At 43.8% G+C, this 18,443-nt stretch overlaps 1 protein-coding gene across 2 annotated transcripts in view; it reads right to left on the bottom strand.

Moving 5' to 3' along the window:
- Positions 1–6,737: 6,737 nt before the first annotated feature.
- The window catches only part of LOC144934575 (mitogen-activated protein kinase kinase kinase 2-like), a 37,154-nt gene continuing 25,448 nt past the window's right edge, over positions 6,738–18,443 (bottom strand). For both annotated transcript variants that reach the window (XM_078860525.1, XM_078860526.1), the window contains exons 14-17: positions 17,868–17,999; positions 15,182–15,311; positions 12,925–13,102; positions 6,738–11,650 (exon numbers count right to left, since the gene is read on the bottom strand). In XM_078860525.1, the coding sequence (XP_078716651.1) occupies positions 11,425–11,650; positions 12,925–13,102; positions 15,182–15,311; positions 17,868–17,999 (666 nt within the window). In that variant the 3' untranslated portion in view covers positions 6,738–11,424. The remainder of the gene's footprint in view (positions 11,651–12,924; positions 13,103–15,181; positions 15,312–17,867; positions 18,000–18,443) is intronic.

The raw sequence follows: 18,443 nt of genomic DNA, 5'->3' as shown, positions 1-18,443 counted from the left end.
CCCCAGGTCGCTGCGGCGGGCAGATTCAACCCATTGCAGTCGGTGTGCCGGGAAGTTCCACAGCACTGAGACAGCTCTACTAAAGATCACGGATGACCCCTACAAGATCACGGATGACCCCTACAAGATCGCGGATGACCCTTACAAGATCACGGATGATCGGTGCGCCGCAGCGTCGGTTGGCCTCAATCTCTCAGCCGCCTTCGACACCGTCGACCGCGAGATACTTATCGAGCAGCTACTGGTACAGAATTTGGGTGGATCGAGTCATACCTACGTGGTCGGGCTGGATAATGAACAGTCATTGCATGTGCCGTGCCGAGTTGGTGGACCACAGGGGTCGGTCCTTTGCCCCCCTCCAATGTTTCAACGTGCGTCTCTCCGATCGACGATGTCATCTCATCGCGTGACATCAAGTTCCATCAATTTGCCGATGGTACACAATTGTCCACCGGAGTGAAGTCGACCAGAATACTTTCTTTGATCACCACGTGCAAAAATCTAGTCAGGTCCTGCAACTGTCATATCAGGGCTCTACGACACATTCGACCACTATTGAGTCGTGAGATGTAGCATAGTAGCATAGTATCGACAAGGCTCTATTATTGCAGCTCACTACTCTACGGCACATTTGGCAAAAAACATTACCAAGCTGTAGCGTGTACAACATTCTTTGGCACATTTCGTGATAGATACTGCAAGATGAGACCATATTCGTCCAGTGCTCGCAAAGCTGCATTGGCTTCCGATGGCCGAACGAATACATTATAAGGTAGCACTCATTACACACGAAGTTATTGCCACAAATGAACCACAATGCCTTGCTGATCTCAAGGAGCATAAACCATCACGCAAACTCCGATCATCCTTGCAACGGCTTGTGGTTAACCATCGAGCACATCACACGCTTTCAGATGTGGTTCTGCGGCCGTCTGGAACGCTCTTCTTTCCAACATTAAGAAGTCACTGGAGATACGCAATTTTAACTTTAGATTGAAAACTCATTTCTTTCGAACTGCTTTTTGGTTGTTAAGTTTGATGTCCTTCACCTGCACCTCCGAATAGCACGGTTGGCTACGTACGCTGCGAAATAAGTTAAACGTGCACACATGCAAACTTTTTGGGCCAGTGGCACAGTGGTTACCACACGCCCGAGCTCGACCTCGGGCCACATTTTAACATCAGCGGTGAATGATATCCGAACCGCTTCCTGGGTGCCCGGCCCTTCACGAACCTGCACTAACCAGCATTGGGAAGCATTGTCGAATGAAGCCTCATGACCAGGCCAACGTGGGGCAGTCTTTTATCCTGCAATGGATTGACAACGGGCTGGTCAACTATTATTTTGACCTTCTTGGTTCTTTCGGTAAAGTCACGTACCGAAAGAACCAAGAAGATGAATCCCTGCAATCAAGAAAGCTTTAAATCGAAATTTATTATTTTGACGTGTAAATTAGTTTTTTGTATGTCTCCATCGACGGTCACCATTATGGACGTACGCAATTGTGCGTACGTCCATAATCGTTTGCCAAAAAAAACCCCACAAACTATATACCCCTCTCACATCTGCGTCTGCTTTGCCACATTCCCCCTGTTTTGTTTTAATAAAACCACACGCGCGCACCAGCCATTGTTGCCACCGAAACGACGAAACCAAAATCCCATACACCGAATGCGCATTGGCCCAATGTGTATTTAACTCTTCATCTGTATTGGGCACGAGGTTCTGATTAAAACATTCCCGATTTTAAAGGACAATTTCAGATCTTTATCAGATTTTGGCATCATTATCGTTGCGTACTAATTTCTGAATGCCCCGGGTTCTAACATCGGTTATGCCACTCAGTGCCAAGTGACATCACTTTTGGTGAGGAAAACATGGCAGTGACGTCATAAAACATGTGACGTCACGCTTTTAGATTGATCTGAACATAATATTTCGATCGCCTGAAATTTTTATCTGAACTCGATGTTCAGATTAAACAGATTCATTTTTTGAAAATCTGGGACCCATCCATAGAATATCTCCTTCATGTACATTATGGATATATTCAGTAACCAACTGGGCAAATATCCCGGTCATGCAGAAACCACCTGAAAAATAGCCTTCAGATTCATTGATACTATCCTGAATACATTGCTTTCATAATTGCCTATCACCAAATCATTCGAAATGCGCGCAACTCATATCTAAAACTAGGGACTATTGAGCCCGGATCGTGCTTGAGTGGGTGACCACGCATTCACCTGTGGCGCAAGACACTGTGGGGCGACGTTGTCAGCATAGCGCAGGCGCAGCAAAGCCTATTGTACCGTCCTATGATGCCCCAACACCGACGCTCCCCGCCTTCACCAACCCACACGGACAAGCGTGGCAAAGTGGGGTCATGACCGCACGGCGTGGCGAGGCCCTTATCGGGCAGTGGATTGACTAAAGGGCTGTGCAATGTGCACGATTACCCTCAGTGTGTGATGTTAACGTTGTACACATTTTTTTAAACAGTTATCGGCTACTGGACTGAGTCAATCGACTCGAATCGCCGAAGAAAGGAATGCGCTTTAAACACGAGCAGCTGCCGTAAAGCGCTCGGCAGTTCGCGCGATAAACTTGCGATCCAGAGCTCCCGGGTTTCATTCCATCTCCTGGCGCGGCAGTTGAATCGATGGGCGAGTTTCCTCAAATTCGCCCGCCTCTCCTCGCCCAACAGGACAAATGGGAAAGGCCAGGGTTCATGTCGACCGGCGGGGTCGCGTTTGGTGGGGTAAAGTGTGGGTGGCTCTAACCTTTTCCAAGAACATTCGGTCAAAATGGAAGAGGTTGGCTCGAGGTGCCTCTATAAAAGGCATCGCCTTCCGGCCAGGAGTGGCATCAGCAACTGGACATGTGAAAAATAACTTTATAGCTCATCTGATTTCTTCCAGTCTAAACATTCTGATAACACTTAACACCGGACTGCTCCAACGGTCATTGTCCCTCTTTGCGAACAGACGCTCCGTGAGGTGGCGCGTGTTAGGCGGCGGTGGAGACGGGCGAGAGGGGGGGCCACGTGAAGTCCAACTGTTGACACAACCGCAAAGCCGCCCCGTGTCCCACGTGCGTTTTACCCGTCGGCAATGCGCCCGCCGCACCTGTGGTGCCACTGTGGCTCGAGCGCCGCGGACGCGCGCACGTGGCCCCAACAGTGTTTGAATTGCGGTGCACTTTGGCGCTGACCACACGACTACAAGGCCACATGGCCTCACAGGCCCCCCCGGACCCTCCACTTTATCGATCGGATTTATTAGTGCCGTTACAACATACCTCACCCCCCCTCCAAAAAAAATCTGCGACACGTGTCTGATTTTTTCCCCCCTCGGTGTTTCCTTCCACATAAAGAAACATGCATGAAGATTATTTAGCTAATTTTGGTGCTATAAATGTCCAAATGATGGGCCACTTTGTCGAGCTATCATTTGTGGCCAGGTCGCTTCTGAAAAATAAGTTAATACCTGTGGGCTTTGTCTGGTATGATGGGGATGGTTTAGTTTTATTGGTATGCGTTTGGGTTATTTGTTTACCTTCATGTACCTTGCACTGTTTTTTTACTGTTTATTGTTGTAATAACGTTCTTACCCGCCCTTACTGGATCTTTGAAAAAGTGATGTATAGCTAATCGGATTCCTCCAGTATAAACATTCTGATTCTGTTTGCTCACGATTCCCAGATTTCGTACGCAACTTGGTTCAAAACCGTTTCATGTAGCTGCTGCTTTAAAGTTTTGGAACCGACCCTGGTGTCTCTCTCTGGGAATCACCGCTCTGCTATCACTGTAACCCTTTTAAACAAACATTATTGAGGTCGAAACAATACAAATGCGAATTTTCGTAATTTTTTTAAGGCCATTTGGTTTTATTTACTTCATGTTTTAATATTTTAGAAGTGTATTAGCACTTGCAGCCGCGTCTGTCTGCTGGCAATCACCCTTGAAAAAGGGCTGTTACAGCTCAATACACTTATTCTGATTTATGCCGCGTTAATGACGGCAATGTAAGCTAAGTGTACTTGTTTTTAAAGTCCACAGACACCTCGTAAATCCACTGCTGGATGAAGGACTCCCCACGCCACGTCAGTCACGGGGGAATATTTCAGCGAACCTCACCATGAAGGCCGACAGTGGGTTGCGTGAAGGGATGCTTCCCCGGGAATGGTTCAGATAACGCTCGCAACTGATGTCAGCCGTGGCCGGGTAATCGAACACAGGTGGTCGGGGTTAAAGCGCGGTGAGCTTCACCACCACCTTCAAGAGGCTAAATATAGTGTAATAATACAAGCTTTTGGGGGGGGTTAGATCGTGTAAATGTGTCGTTAAACCCGCCACCACCCGACACATCAAATTAGTAAAGGTTTGTCACGTAAACAAAACATGCCGATTGTGTGTGAATGCAATTGGTCAGAAAGGTGCATCGACAGTTGCGACTTGTCTTTATTTTGTGGTCTATCCTGTTTGTATTGCACGTTCCTGTGGTGCTTTTCTGTGCAGTCATTAATGACCGTGCCGAATCCATAAACTCATTACACTTGAGACGCAACTTTATTCATCGGTGCTACCTGGATTCGAACCCAGGGTCTCAAGCGGTGCCATCTCTGACCCCGTGCTATAATTCACAAGTGTATGCTAAATATGAATAACCACCAACTATACAATACTGGTGAAATTGATTTTGCATGCCCCTTTAAAAAGCATAAATTATATCAAACTCATGTTTGTCAGTAATTTTAGCACTGAAATCCCACCGCAAAATCCTGAAAATCTAATTAAGTTGGAATGCATATATATAGATGCTCAGGACGCTATGGTTCTTTGTGACATTTTAACCAAAACCGCCGCCACTTATATCGGACCGTTGCATAATTCGACATTGCCGCGTGCTGGCCTTGAAACCCCGATGTGCGAGGGCAGATTATGAAACTGAACACCGAAACACCAAACATGTACACGTTCCCCAGCGGCACTTGTAGCGCGCGCGCGCGCCTGCTGAAACTATACACGCGCACACGACGTGACTCCACCAACATGCCCAGGCGAGTCGCATGGTTGGCACATCTCTTGACCCTCGATCCGCTGACGCTTGCACGATCAACGAGAGAAAAAAAGACAAATGCCCCCACACACACACAAGACAAAGATCCCTCCCGTATTGCCTTTAAACTTTTGGGACCAAGTTCTGTTAGCGAGTAGCAGCTATGAAGACCGGCACGGCACACGAGGGGGTGGGTGGCCAGCACCACGCCCGGCCTTTTCCACATTGGCGATGTTTTTTTTCACCGCTCCAGATCCTCATTTGAGGCCGAGTCGACCTAGGGGAGGCCCAGGACCGGTTCAGATAATCGTCACTGGTGTTGGCCGTCAGCTGGAATCGAACTTGGTTCGCCGGCGGGTTCGGAACGCAATGCGCTAACCACTACACGACTGCTCCCCACACACACCAATAATATCCAATAGCCGCTATTCACCACTCATTGAAGGTGACGTCACCACGGCGCCTGTGCCAGGCAAGGTGCACTTTGAGGCCACGTGAAGTGTCGAAGACTCGCTTCGACACACACTCGGCTATCTTCTTTGCACCCAATGTCAATAAACACAAAATGTGTTTTCATTGGCTTGGCGAGATCGTTCTTCCATTAATATGCTTTCAATATAAATGTGCTGATGATTTCTATTAGTAAAAAATTAAAATATCATGAATTAAAAACAGATTTACTTCAAAACGATCTTAAAGGTGTGACGTTACGGGGAATGCCGTCAAATACGTCACGTCGACTTTGTGCTTTTCCCACCAAGTGGTAGTCGCATTCGCGAAAGGATGGGGGAAAAAAACCTCGTTGAGATTGTACGCGCGATGTCGAACTTCTTTCGCACCGCACCGAAATTGGCGAGACTCTTTCTCACGAGGTCTGGTTGTTCGTCAGCACGCTGCATGGCCAACTCTTTGTGAAGTAATTCCAGCTCCGGATTGTGATCCTTCAAGCAAGGTGCCACGAAGCAGGAGAGCGAACTCCACTGAACACACGTTTAAGATGATTTCATTTGGAGATAAACATTATCGCTAGGTGGCATATACGCACGTGAACCAGTGCTTTCGAAGAAAGGTCAAGTGGGCCAACGCAGAGACTTAGTAAACTCCCAAAAGTTCCTGGGTTTTGAGGCAACCAAAAGTTGGCAGCCACGGCAAGTCTGCTTATGAATCCATCTGTGTGGACCTTTGAGCGTAATCCCCTCGTGTGCAAATTTTCTCTGGGAAATTTGGTTTTATCCGACGTGCAAAAGACTAGTTAAATACACGATAGACCGAACATCTCAATTGAAGATATTCATTAAATATTCTTGTTACACGAGGCTTTTCTGAAAAAATCTAATTCAGAGTCTAGGAGCCAGGAGGCTTGCTAATGTGTCGGTTCAAAACATGGTTAAAGTTACTTAAACAGGATATGCAGGATTCACTAAATACTCAACCGGACAAAATGCATTTTAATGTTTCTTTCTCTCTCGAAATTATCAAAAACAATGTCTGTACACAATGACCTTCTGGGCAACCGCCACCTTTTGAATGAGCCCTGATTTAAAAAATCACTTTCAAGAACATTTTGTATCGGGGACGTAGCTTGAAAATTAAACCGGGAACGTTTGCAACCATGTGTTCATTGCATAATGGGATTTGCGACCACAAAGCATGTTAAAAATTCATCAGGAATAAACTTTCCATAAAGGCCGTCCTGCCAGAATCTTTATTAACACTTGGCTTCAAACATCCGGGATAAACCTGCTGATGCATTGTTTCAACAATGACTCGCATGTAATGCAGTTGGCTGCATAGGTTAATGTCAAATGCAGAACCGACATCCACCCCCGCCCCAAGACAAGAAAGTATTCAACAGAAACATACCCCCAAATGTGTCATAGATACACTATTTTGATATAACAGAAAAATCAATATGCGCGCCTTAGCAAAATCTACTTCGAGGAAGATATGCAAGTTATATTTAAAAAAAAACCAGTCAGTGCATTGTGGATTTGGGAGCCCTCTGCTACAGATAACATTTTATTCAATGGTCAAACGATTTCCAATTCAGTGGACATGCCGAGTATCCATAGCCAAGTAGGCGAGACTGAATGCCTTATGACAGTTTAAGTTGGCAAGTCGTTGCTGTGTAGCTGTGGGCATGTGGCACATGGGCTAGGGAGCAATACAGATATGGTTGGCAAGGGCTTTAAAGATGAATTGTACCAATACACTTTACCCCATCCCTCACCCCACCGATCGCACAGTGTGTTCACTGGCACGAACATTTGTTGCAAGCTGTGACCCAGTGTGTCACTGGTTCGTAATTGTCTCGTTAGAGTACCATGTGCTCCATTTCAGCTCCAATTGTTCATTTAAGAAAAATACTCCACTCCCCTTTGTCACTTTAGGCATATTTTGTCATTGATCAGTTGTTTTGAGCACATGTTGTACGGACAGTTTATTTTTGGTATTGTAAATTGGATATTCCGAAGCCACCACCACCCGGTACCTCTCACAGAACACACACAAACTCAAACCAAAATCTCTCCCATGCCCTGTACCAAGGCATCACAAAGGTTATCTGCGAGTCTCAGGAATGTCCACTGAATCTTAAAACAATATGCACAATGCTAAAATGTATTTCCCGAAGCTCACTTTATAGACGACAGACATTAATAAACGTTGAAAAATTAACCATCGGGGTGTAAAAACGGTGCACAGTGAATGAAGACTTTTGAATACATCATATTTAGCATCAACTTCCAAACCCATCGCCGACTGCTCAGCTGATTACTAAGGTTTTGCTTGCTTATATCCCCTATTGATAGAATTGAATCCCAAGATTTTTTTCTACAAGGCCGCTCATCAAGTGCTGCAGTGCAATCCTATGCAGAAATGCGAAATGAACTCCCGGTGCATAAAATTTACAATGTGGTGTCCTATAATTTAGAATCTTTTTTTTTCTCCTAACTCGGCAGTTCTCTCGTTATGTTTTTTCACCCGATGACGATTGCTTGTGTTGCGATCGAAACGTCGTGATAATTTTATTATTTTTCTATCTACGTGGCTTTACCGAAAGACCCAAAGAATATAATTTATAATTTGTTTTAATACTTACAATACCAAGGGGTTGATTTCATTATATATATTTTTAAGTCTATAAAATATATTACATTTTTTAAAATCCAGTCTCATATAAACACACGTATTTGCGGGCACACAAACATGGTTTGAGTAGAGCGTGGCTCAATGAGTATTCCTCTATTGAGCAACGACTGCGCCGAAAGGACAAAGCTCCTTCTAGAGATGGGAAGAGCCAGCCCTAAACACAACATAGCCGAGCTACTGACTGCACTGCAGGCATAATGATCAATTTAGCATCATAAATACAATGGTATACAAATAAAGCCCAGATCACCAGAGAAACAACACGTGGGCACCTTTAAGGAGGCACTGTCACGAGAGGAAATGTGCAGTTGACACCTGCTTGTGATTCATCAGGTTACAATGCAATTAACGTTTCTTGCAGCAACGGTTGGAATGTAAGGCAAGGCTGCAGCAGAAGGCACTGTTTACCTGCCATCTCACCCTTTCCCTATCCCACCTGTAGGGATAACAAAAACAATACACACATCAAATGTAAAGAACGGAAGGGCTGAAGTGCGTTTAAAAAAAAAATCTCAGCTCAAAATCTCAATTCTTTATCTTTGGAAGGAATTAGCATTATTCTCATTTAAAAATGCAGACGAGAGATACAAATTCTCAGTCAAGTCATGGGGAAATGTTTAGCCCCAGGTGAGCACCAATTTGCAGACAGCCTTAGTCAATGAATCAAAACAACTGCATACGGTTTAATGTTTTCCTTTCAGAGCACTGTATATGAAAAGGAATGAACATAATGCATTTCGACATGGTCGTACCACAAACATCACTCTGTACCTTGTGCTAAGGAGAGAGCACGTTCCAAGGTTTGTTTTAATTGTGCTTTACGTCATTTAAATGGATTCCACCTTTGTTATATGAGAGGCTGTCCTCGGAGCACTGCATGCAGATTGGATGCATCAAGAGAAAATGAGAATCTGCCTGCAGAAATGAACATCATCACTCGGTACACCCAGGGCTTCAGTGCAAGTCAAGTTTTAACAGAAGAAAATTACAAAACTGAAGTAAATGTATGTGGCACACTTGGTTGTGTACAGCACTCAAGAGATGAAGCTATGGCAAGAATGCAAAAAATAGTTGTGGGTGCTAGCTGGCAACAATGACAATATATGAATATTGTGACAATATATTAATATTGTCATTGTAAATGAATATTGTAATTGTTCATATATTGGATGAAATTCACAGACAACCTGGATACAAATGCATACTGACCTCGTTCAAAGGTTACATGAGTATCTGCCACTCAATAACTTGGTCCCTCGATATTTATTAAAAGAAATTGCTTAATTCACCTGAAGCCCCGTTTGCATATCACGTTTTGCTCTTATACCGATGTTGCATAACGTTCAATAAATGCAAAGCAGCACTTTCATTTTGATGTTGACCAATACCGAAAACCTTTTCATGATCACGCCATTTGGCTTTGAGAGTTCGAAAAGCGGTAATGATCTTATCCGTTAGAACGTTCCTCAGCAAAAATAAATGTTTGATGGGCAAGGCACCGGCCTTGACTGCAGATAAGATTTTTTTTTAAATAACCAGCCTCAGACAGAGCACGAGCACTGAGTTAAAGGTCAGTGGGGCACTTTGTACAAGACCAGAAATAACCAGGTCACGTTTGATCACATATACAAAAAAAAGTGACAACACGAGACGTTTGCACACAAGCTATCTGCATGCCCTGTGATTGGTTTATCCATCGGTGGTGCAGAGAGACACTTCACCACCTGGTGAAGAGTTCAATCGGCTTGCTAGAGCATCAAGTGTTTCTTGGGTTTTCATTCCAATACTCCACGATACCAAACGCCACTTATGCCATTCGCCAACATCCCACGGCCACCTCTCTGTTGGTTTATACTCCCAGTGCGAGCTGCAGAAGCTTTTGTCCTCAACCTTAACTTACACAACACTTCCTAAGACAGTATAAAATAGCTTGTGAAATAAAGTGCCACAATTGGTACATATACGAAATGTATATACGAATTGCAAGCACGAATAAGCCATCCTTGGTTTGCATGCAAACCTGTAGAAGAAAAAGTAACACAAATGTATATTTTGGGTTCAAGCACTGCTTGTTTTGGTAATTAAATATTCTTGTACAAGTGGTCTCAATTATATTCTGTACCAAAAAATGCCTCCAGCATCTTATTTAATGTAAAAACAGAAATTTACAATAAAAAAGCCAACTTTTTTTAATTACCCTATTACAAAAAGGATATCAAATTAATCATTAGCAGCAAAAAAAACGTCAATTATCTTTCTTTAAATAGTACAGGCCTTTTTGAAAGTGCACAAGAAATACCGGTAGCATTTGGGGTGGCACTGCTGTCCCCAGCCCTGGCAGAGTGCTGTCGAGTGGTGGCCAATTATATTTGTGCCAGCTAATGTTTCAGAAAACTGATACAGCAACCGCAGGCACATACGCAATGGACAACAGATCCACTGGCCGGCTTCGTAATTAAATCAAGTTTCAATCAAGTAGCAGTAAACGGGACTTGTGGCTATATGGTAGGGCACTTGACAGTATTTTTCTATGGCTTGAAAGGCCATATATATTACATCACACTTAAGAAAACAAACGATTTGACACACAGCGCCACCTACGTAGAGGCTGCGTGACAACAGCTGGCAATCGACTCGGTTTAGAAACGTGACGGCTTACCATTTTGTTTGAGTTGCACAATCAAATACCACATGAATCACATTGTGCAGTTTTGTAACTGCACCCGATTCTTCAAACCCCGCTGAAGACATTCCATAGAAAACTGACACAAAATGTTCAACATGTACTGCATTGTGGACTAACAATTTAAATCCAGCACATCTTAGGAGGTGGCTGTCTTCTTAATGGTGATAAACTTTGGCAGATCCAAAACACAGTACACATTTCTGATGATTACTTCCTTTGAAGGAAAACTCAGCTTAAATTCCCGCTTGCAATGTAGACCTTGGCTTACAAAGAGGATCGTAGCACATTTTTAAAAAAACGTCTTTCCGGGATGAGTCAAAAAAGTATCCAATGAACAAGTCAGCCCAAGCAGCCCCTTGAGGAGCTGATGATGATGTTCAATATGGTTGTGGGTGCACATGATGGCACCGTAGGCGAGTTCCTTTCAGGCTGAAGTAATTTTGAGGACTCGATGAACCGGCAATGCCTGCTGCTGCTGCTACTACTGTCCCAGCGCCCGTCGTCACACAGCTTAACCACCACCCCGCTTAGTGGACGTGGACAAATGGATGTCGCAAAAGATCCTCTGCTGACGGACGAAGCTTGGCCTCGACGAAGATGCGGCGAAGAAGATCGCGCGCATGCTCCGATGCGTGCAGGGGCAGCCGAGGGTCTGTGGGCTGAGTGGCGATCTTGAATATGGCAGCCATGGCCTCGAACTCTGCCCACGGTGGCTTCTCCGTCAGCATCTCCACCACGGTGCAGCCCACGCTCCTGCCATGCGCACAAAATCAAAGGAGCCACCGCATTGTCAATGAACAAGAGCGTGTCGAGAGTTCTGAGCTGGAGCTGCGACCAATCCTGGTAACAAATATAAACAGCTCCTACCCCAACTAAATATAAAACCAGTCTCAGCATTGAAAATTCCCTTGGTTACCAAAAAACATTATTTTTTTCATTTAATTTTCACATTCACCTATGCATAAAAGCAGACGTATTTGTTGTTACAGGATACAGTATCGACTTCAAAGGCCTGCCATATACTTGTGTCACGGGTTCTCTACTAGTAGATAGTAAATGTTAGGGCCGTAATTAATGTTACCTTTTGATTCAATTAATTATTTCGATTAGGGACAGTAATTTGGTTCAAGAATGTGTTTCTATTTTGGTCAATGTAGTGCATCTAAGCGACTGCTGGGGTCACCGGAACTACTCGCATTCAAAATATACAAATTACCGCAAATTACACACACAATTCGATGCACGTGTTGAGGTGCAAACGACGACTCTGAGGCAGATCTTCGTGTAAGGGCTTACGCCGGTTACTTATTAAGGGTTAAAGTAACTCTTCCCCAGGGGTAGGGGTCCTGCACTAGGTCCTTCACCCGGACCTTCACTCTGTCTGTCCCTTAGCTCAGCTAGCGCCCAGGCTCTCTCCTCTGAGTCGGATCGGGGGATCAGCCAACACCGACCGACCGAGGAGAGCAGCCACTCCTATCGCTACCGCCGGCTTCTCTCCAGACTCCTCGAGCCCTACCCCCGGTTCACTCTTCCACCGTTCACCCAGTGACCCCGCTTTTGTCACGGGGTCGCCCTTAAGTACCTCAAGGAGACATGACGTCACTACCCATGACGTCATCACACCGGAAGGCGCGCGTACACACGTATTGGCAGTATAAGAACCGATATGAATTGAGGACTTATCTCAATTATTGGAAGCATGCCTGATATATACTCAATACTATAAACAATTTTTATTTTACCAGGTAAGGCCCACTGAGCTGTACAGCTCTTTTTTAGAAGCTACCTGGTCACAAATGATAGCTCGACGAAGTGGTGTATCACATAGAAGTGTATAGCAGCTAAATACTATAAAAGCACGTTTCTAAATGTGGAGGAAAAATCCACCCGACCACAGAGAGAACATGCAAACTCCAAATATACAGCAGGCGTCAGGGTCGGGATCGAACACACGACCTCCTACATACCAGGCGAGGTAATTAACATCTCGTGCCTTACACACGCAAGCGCTCACGAGCGCGCCTCACCAGATGTCTGCCTTGCGGCCGTAGCCCTCGCCATTGATGACCTCAGGGCTCATCCAGTAGGGCGTCCCCGTGACTGAGCGCATTGCCGTGCCCTGCGAGCAGATCGTCTGCAGTCGCTTGCTCGCGCCGAAGTCTCCCAGCTTCACGTTGCCCGTAGAGTCGCGCAGGATGTTGGCACCTGCACGGATCAGGACAGACGTGCGCACACGTAAGCATGAGGGGACGAGAGCACTTCCGTAGGCGGCTCATCCACGTGCAAAGAGCTCGTCGATAATATTCTCCCTCTCAGCATGCACACGATACGATGTGCTAAATTCACCAACTGGTGAAAAATATATATATATATACTCTCCAGTTTATTCCTTTGTAATAAATAGTGCTTGAAAAGTGTTTCGAGTGCTGGATGTGAAATCTTATAATGAAGCGCAAAGACAGCCGCCATGCAAAGCACAATTTCTACGGCGCTCTGTTGCCCCCTGGTGTTACATTTAAGAAAACAGCAGGCATTTACATTGAGAGAGATGAGGGCGGACTACCCTCACGGTGCATGTGCTGAACAGCATTACAACCTTGAAGGGAAATGTTTCAAAGGTAAATGGGAACTAAATGATTCTTGAAGTATTACTACTACTACCATGTACTTGTTACTTTGACTTACATCCTTAGAGCTCGACCGGCTTGCATTCGGTGCCTAGACTCTTATATTTCACTCATTACCAGACTCACGAAACAAATAAAGGTTCATTTATCCAAGGGAAGCCATCACCAGTCAGAGATTTGAGTATAAAACCAAGGCAAAAGTGCACTCGGGCCCCTGGCAATCCACCATGAGCTGCACGTGACATTTTATGATCAAGCAGCAGACCAGATAAGCGACAGACACAAACGGTAAAAGTTCATTCAGCCCATTCTAATCAGTGTTTATTTTTGACAGCTTTTTTTTTATTATTCCTCAGTCATAGTCTAGCCGACGAAGACCTATTGGAGTTTTAGTCTCTTACTTTTGTCGACTAAAGCAGTTAAAAATGTAGTCCCCTCTTAACTTAATTTACGGCACTGACCTTGAATTATCAACTTTAAAGTCCAGATAATTTAATGTGTGCAACTATTAGAGTTCATTTTTCACACATTTATTTCATTAGCTCAAGCATACTTTCACTGTGCAATGTATCACATTGCACTTTATTCTCATTAACTGATTAACTTCCCCTTTCAATTCATATCTCAAGTGTATATCATTCTACTCTTCCTCATCCTAATTCATGATAGGCATGGCATTAACTTCAGACAATATTGAAACCAATCATTGTTAGAAATGCAAAGTTTAACCTACTTGTTATACTGGGGTAGCAAAAAAGGCATAATGAAGATAGTTAAGTTTCGGAAAATAGACTGTACTTTTCGATTTAAAGCTTTCGTGACTGCAGAGATTCATATTCTTGGTTCATCTTCTTGGTTCTTTCGGTAAAGTCACGTAGAAGGGAAGTAATAAAATAATGAAAATAAAACATAATAAAACAATTCTCACCAAACAATTCTTGTGAGAATTGTTTTATTATGTTTTATTTTTATTATTTTATTACTTCCCTTCTACGTGACTTTACCGAAAGAACCAAGAAGATGAATCCCTGCAGTCATGAAAGCTTTAAATCGAAATATATTCTTGGTTCTTTCGGTAAAGTCACGTACTTTCATATTTTAAGAAAAAATAACAACTCTTAAGCTTGAACTTACAAGGATTTCAACATCCATACTACATAAGCCAATCATATTCTTGGATGTAAAAATACACAGACATTGACCACTTTGGTATAAAAAAATTGTCACTTGCATATTAAGTGCATTTAATTTATACTTTATATGCTACCTAACTCACGGTCTCCTCCTTCATTTAGATTGTATAATTTTGTCTCGTCATAGTCAGTCATGCTTGGGTCTTTGGCAGTCATTTTCACGTTTGACAATAATCAACCACTCAGTCAGTGTTGACCAAACTTAAAATAACGCTTTGTTGACAAATAATTTCGTCATTAATTTAGGTAAAATATTAACACCGATGCAACATAGGAAAGTCATTCCCATTTACAGATTCAACACATGGCAAAAACCAAACGAAAGGCACTGCATGCGATAAAGAGGTCACAGTGCCGCCCCTGGGCAGTCCCACCATCCATCAAAACCTAATTTTAGAGCCTTTAACGTAAGACCGAGGAGGGCTCCCAATATAAACGCTTGCAAATGCACAACCCTTACTCACCCTTAATGTCACGATGAACAATCATGTTGCCGTGCAAGAAAGAGACACCCTCCAGGATCTGCCGCGTGTACTTGCGCGTCACGTTCTCCGTCAGTGCCCCGTACGCACGCAGCTGGTCCTTGATGGAACCCTGCACAGAGGTGAAGGAAATTTTTGTAATGCTAATATCAATTGCTGTAAAAAAAAAATTACCATTCGTTTGTAACGCACGACCATTTGTCAAAAGGTTTAGAATGTAAAGGGGACACTAAACAGGTGCTGTGCATTGTCTTGCATGGGGAAGATGTACAGAGTGCATCTAGTAGATTGTTTTTTTTTACAAAGGCAATGGAAAGCTTCACTTGAGCTGCTAAAACAAAAAAAGATGTCATGCCATAACATACTCCATTCATATGTGAACATGTGGACTTCAGAAAACTATACCCATAAGTGTATTTAAAAAAACTCAGCCCAGCAACCAAAACATAACGGTGATGTTAAATAACAAATTCCATCTTAAAATAACAAACAACAATTGTACAAAAACAAGTGCGCCGTGAATATCAACGTTCACGATTAATTTCAGAATACATGTCATTAACAAGAAAGAAGCACAGCATGCTTCCAAATCAATGCGAACACTTGGGTAAAGGTGCAGCATTGCTCCACATGGCCTTCATACTTGGCATATTTCCACCTGCAGCCTGGCCCATTTCCACAACGTGAACAGAAAATGGACACGATCACGGCCGCCTTTTTCTTTTTGCGTGGCACAAAATATTACCGACGCGCGCAGCAGCTACTCGCGCATCTGCTCTCAGGCACTCCGGCCGGCTGTGTCTGAGGAAAACCCCTTTTGTTTCCCGAGAGACTTGAAAATCGCTCCCACGCCCACGTCAGATGTTAGGCTTCTACTCGTTTCGGCACGCCTCCTTCCGAGCCGCAATAACAAACCGCAGACTTTAGAAGCCGTCTGAGTTTTTCTACTTTTTTTTCTTTTTAACCCTCAAAGTTATGGCTGTCAGTCAAAAACAGGAGGAACAACAGGAAACCAAAGGCCTCCACAGCCAAGACCCACACTGCCAGCATTCCTGGCTCCATTAAACAATGTGCTGACACGTGCAACCACAGTGGAACAAAAAACAGCTCAATCTGTGATGTGCAGATCCCCCATATAAAGTACAATTAATGGCCCGTAAACGTTTTTCTCATCATGAACTGCATCTAAACTATAAAACTAAGCGATTTTTATTTTACTAATTATGGCCCACTGAGCTATAAAACTATTTTCAGAAGCAACCTGGCCACAAACGATAGCTCCACAAAGTGGCTTATCATGTGGAAATTTAGAGCAGCCAAAAACTCTAAACACACAATCACAGGTAGAACATGCAAACTCAAAATATACCGCAGGACGGCAACAGGGTTGGGATTGAACCCACGAACTTCTGTATAACAGGCAAGGTAGTTAATATCTCGCCACCGTGGCGCCCATTAAGAGCCCCAGATAATAAATTACTCCTTAAAAAAGAATAGTAATCAAATGTAGCTATGCCAAAAAGTAATATATTAATGTATGGGTGTTGACACACAGAGCTATTATAAGGTTTTATTTGCACCTTGTACCCTGACCATGTGGCAACGTTTCATACATTCCTCGTTTTGATTAAGCTTATCCAGAACAAACCCATAGCCTCAGCAAGGTTTACACACAGATTTCAGCTTTTCGTGCGAGTAGTTAAATGTATATACCCTGAAGAGAAACTTTATAAATAAGCCTTATTTATTTATCGTAACAATGACACTTCAAAATAAATGAAGACACACATATACCTTATATTTCATATTTGAGGTTCGGTATACAGATACTGCCAGAGCCAAAATGTAATTTTTGGTTTAGGAGTAATTAATTTTCTCAAATGGTCTTAGGAATCTATATTTTAAACACTATTTATAAGCTGAGTAAAAGCCAAGAAACACAAAACTCTGCAAGTTCAGAAATTGGCATGGATTAAGGAGTGTTCACCATAAATTTGTGATCGCAGCATTGAATAACGATGTATTAAACACTGTCAAAGACTCGCAGAGCCAAGAATATCAACTAGATGCACACCGGGAGCTTCTGAGGCTGTCATCACAAGAATATCATCCTTCCTGCATGATATTCCATCTTCCTAAACCTAACAGCTGCCAAAAGGGAATTCTCCCACGAAAGAAAGCATTCATGTTAACCATCCAACACCACACAATCGAAGTAGTACATACCTGCTAACTAGAGTATTCCCTCATTATTCGCGAGGGATACATTCCAGAGTTGCTCATGAATAGCACATTTTTGGTTAATATTGATATTACCTTAAATAAATACATAAGCATTCTCTCTCATCACTCTATATCTCGTTACTTGCTTTCTCTCTCTCTCTCGCTCTCAATACAGTCGTGTAGAGTTCCAGATGCGAATCACGGATAGCCAAAATCGAAAATAGCAAGTCCGTGAATAACGAGGGGATACTGTAGTGCTCTGAAAAGCAGGAGTTGGTGGATAAATCTGTGAAACTCACAAACTTGCCGGGCAGCAAGATGGCCCCAGAAAATGACAGCGAGTTAATAATCCCATTTGTATGGACCCACGTGGAATTTATATGGCTGCTCCCCTTTGCAATAGAGGGTCTCTGAATGAGAGCGGCTAGGATTCGCCAGGACATACCCCAGGCATGTACTCCATGAAGATGGACAGCGTCTTTTGCTGGGGGTCACGAAGGCAGCCGAAGTACTGAACGATACGCTCGTGCTGCAAGTTCTTTAGCAGCTGGATCTCGCACTCCAGCGCATTCACCTCCTGCCATACATACACAAAAACAAAGGACAAAGATCCCCCTTACAGCTTTAACAGACTATCGGGGCAAGTGCTGTTAGCGAGTACCTATGGAGGCCGGCACGGCGCACTAGGGGGTGGGTTGCCAGCACCACGCCCGGCCGCCTGTTTCCGCATTGGCGATGTTTGTATACACCGCACCAGATACTCATTTGAGGCTGAGTCTACCTAGGGGAGGCCCAGGACCGGTTTAGATATTCGTCTCACCAGTGTTGGGCGTGAGCGGGAATTGAACTCGGGTTGCTGGGTTCGTAGCACAGTGCGGTAAACCCACTATACTACCGCCCCCCACAAAACATATGCATACACAGAGACGCAATAGTTGATTAAGAAATGCAAGCTTGCATATCTATCAGAAACACTTATTTTAAACTAATAGTTAAAACTCAAAATCACACGCCGATTTTT

Source organism: Lampetra fluviatilis, chromosome 10 (genome assembly GCF_964198595.1).
Source record: "Lampetra fluviatilis chromosome 10, kcLamFluv1.1, whole genome shotgun sequence".
NCBI classification, from domain to species: Eukaryota; Metazoa; Chordata; class Hyperoartia; order Petromyzontiformes; family Petromyzontidae; genus Lampetra; species Lampetra fluviatilis.
The sequence above is the reverse complement of the archived record's forward strand: the minus strand, read 5'-3'. Positions and strand labels throughout refer to the sequence as shown.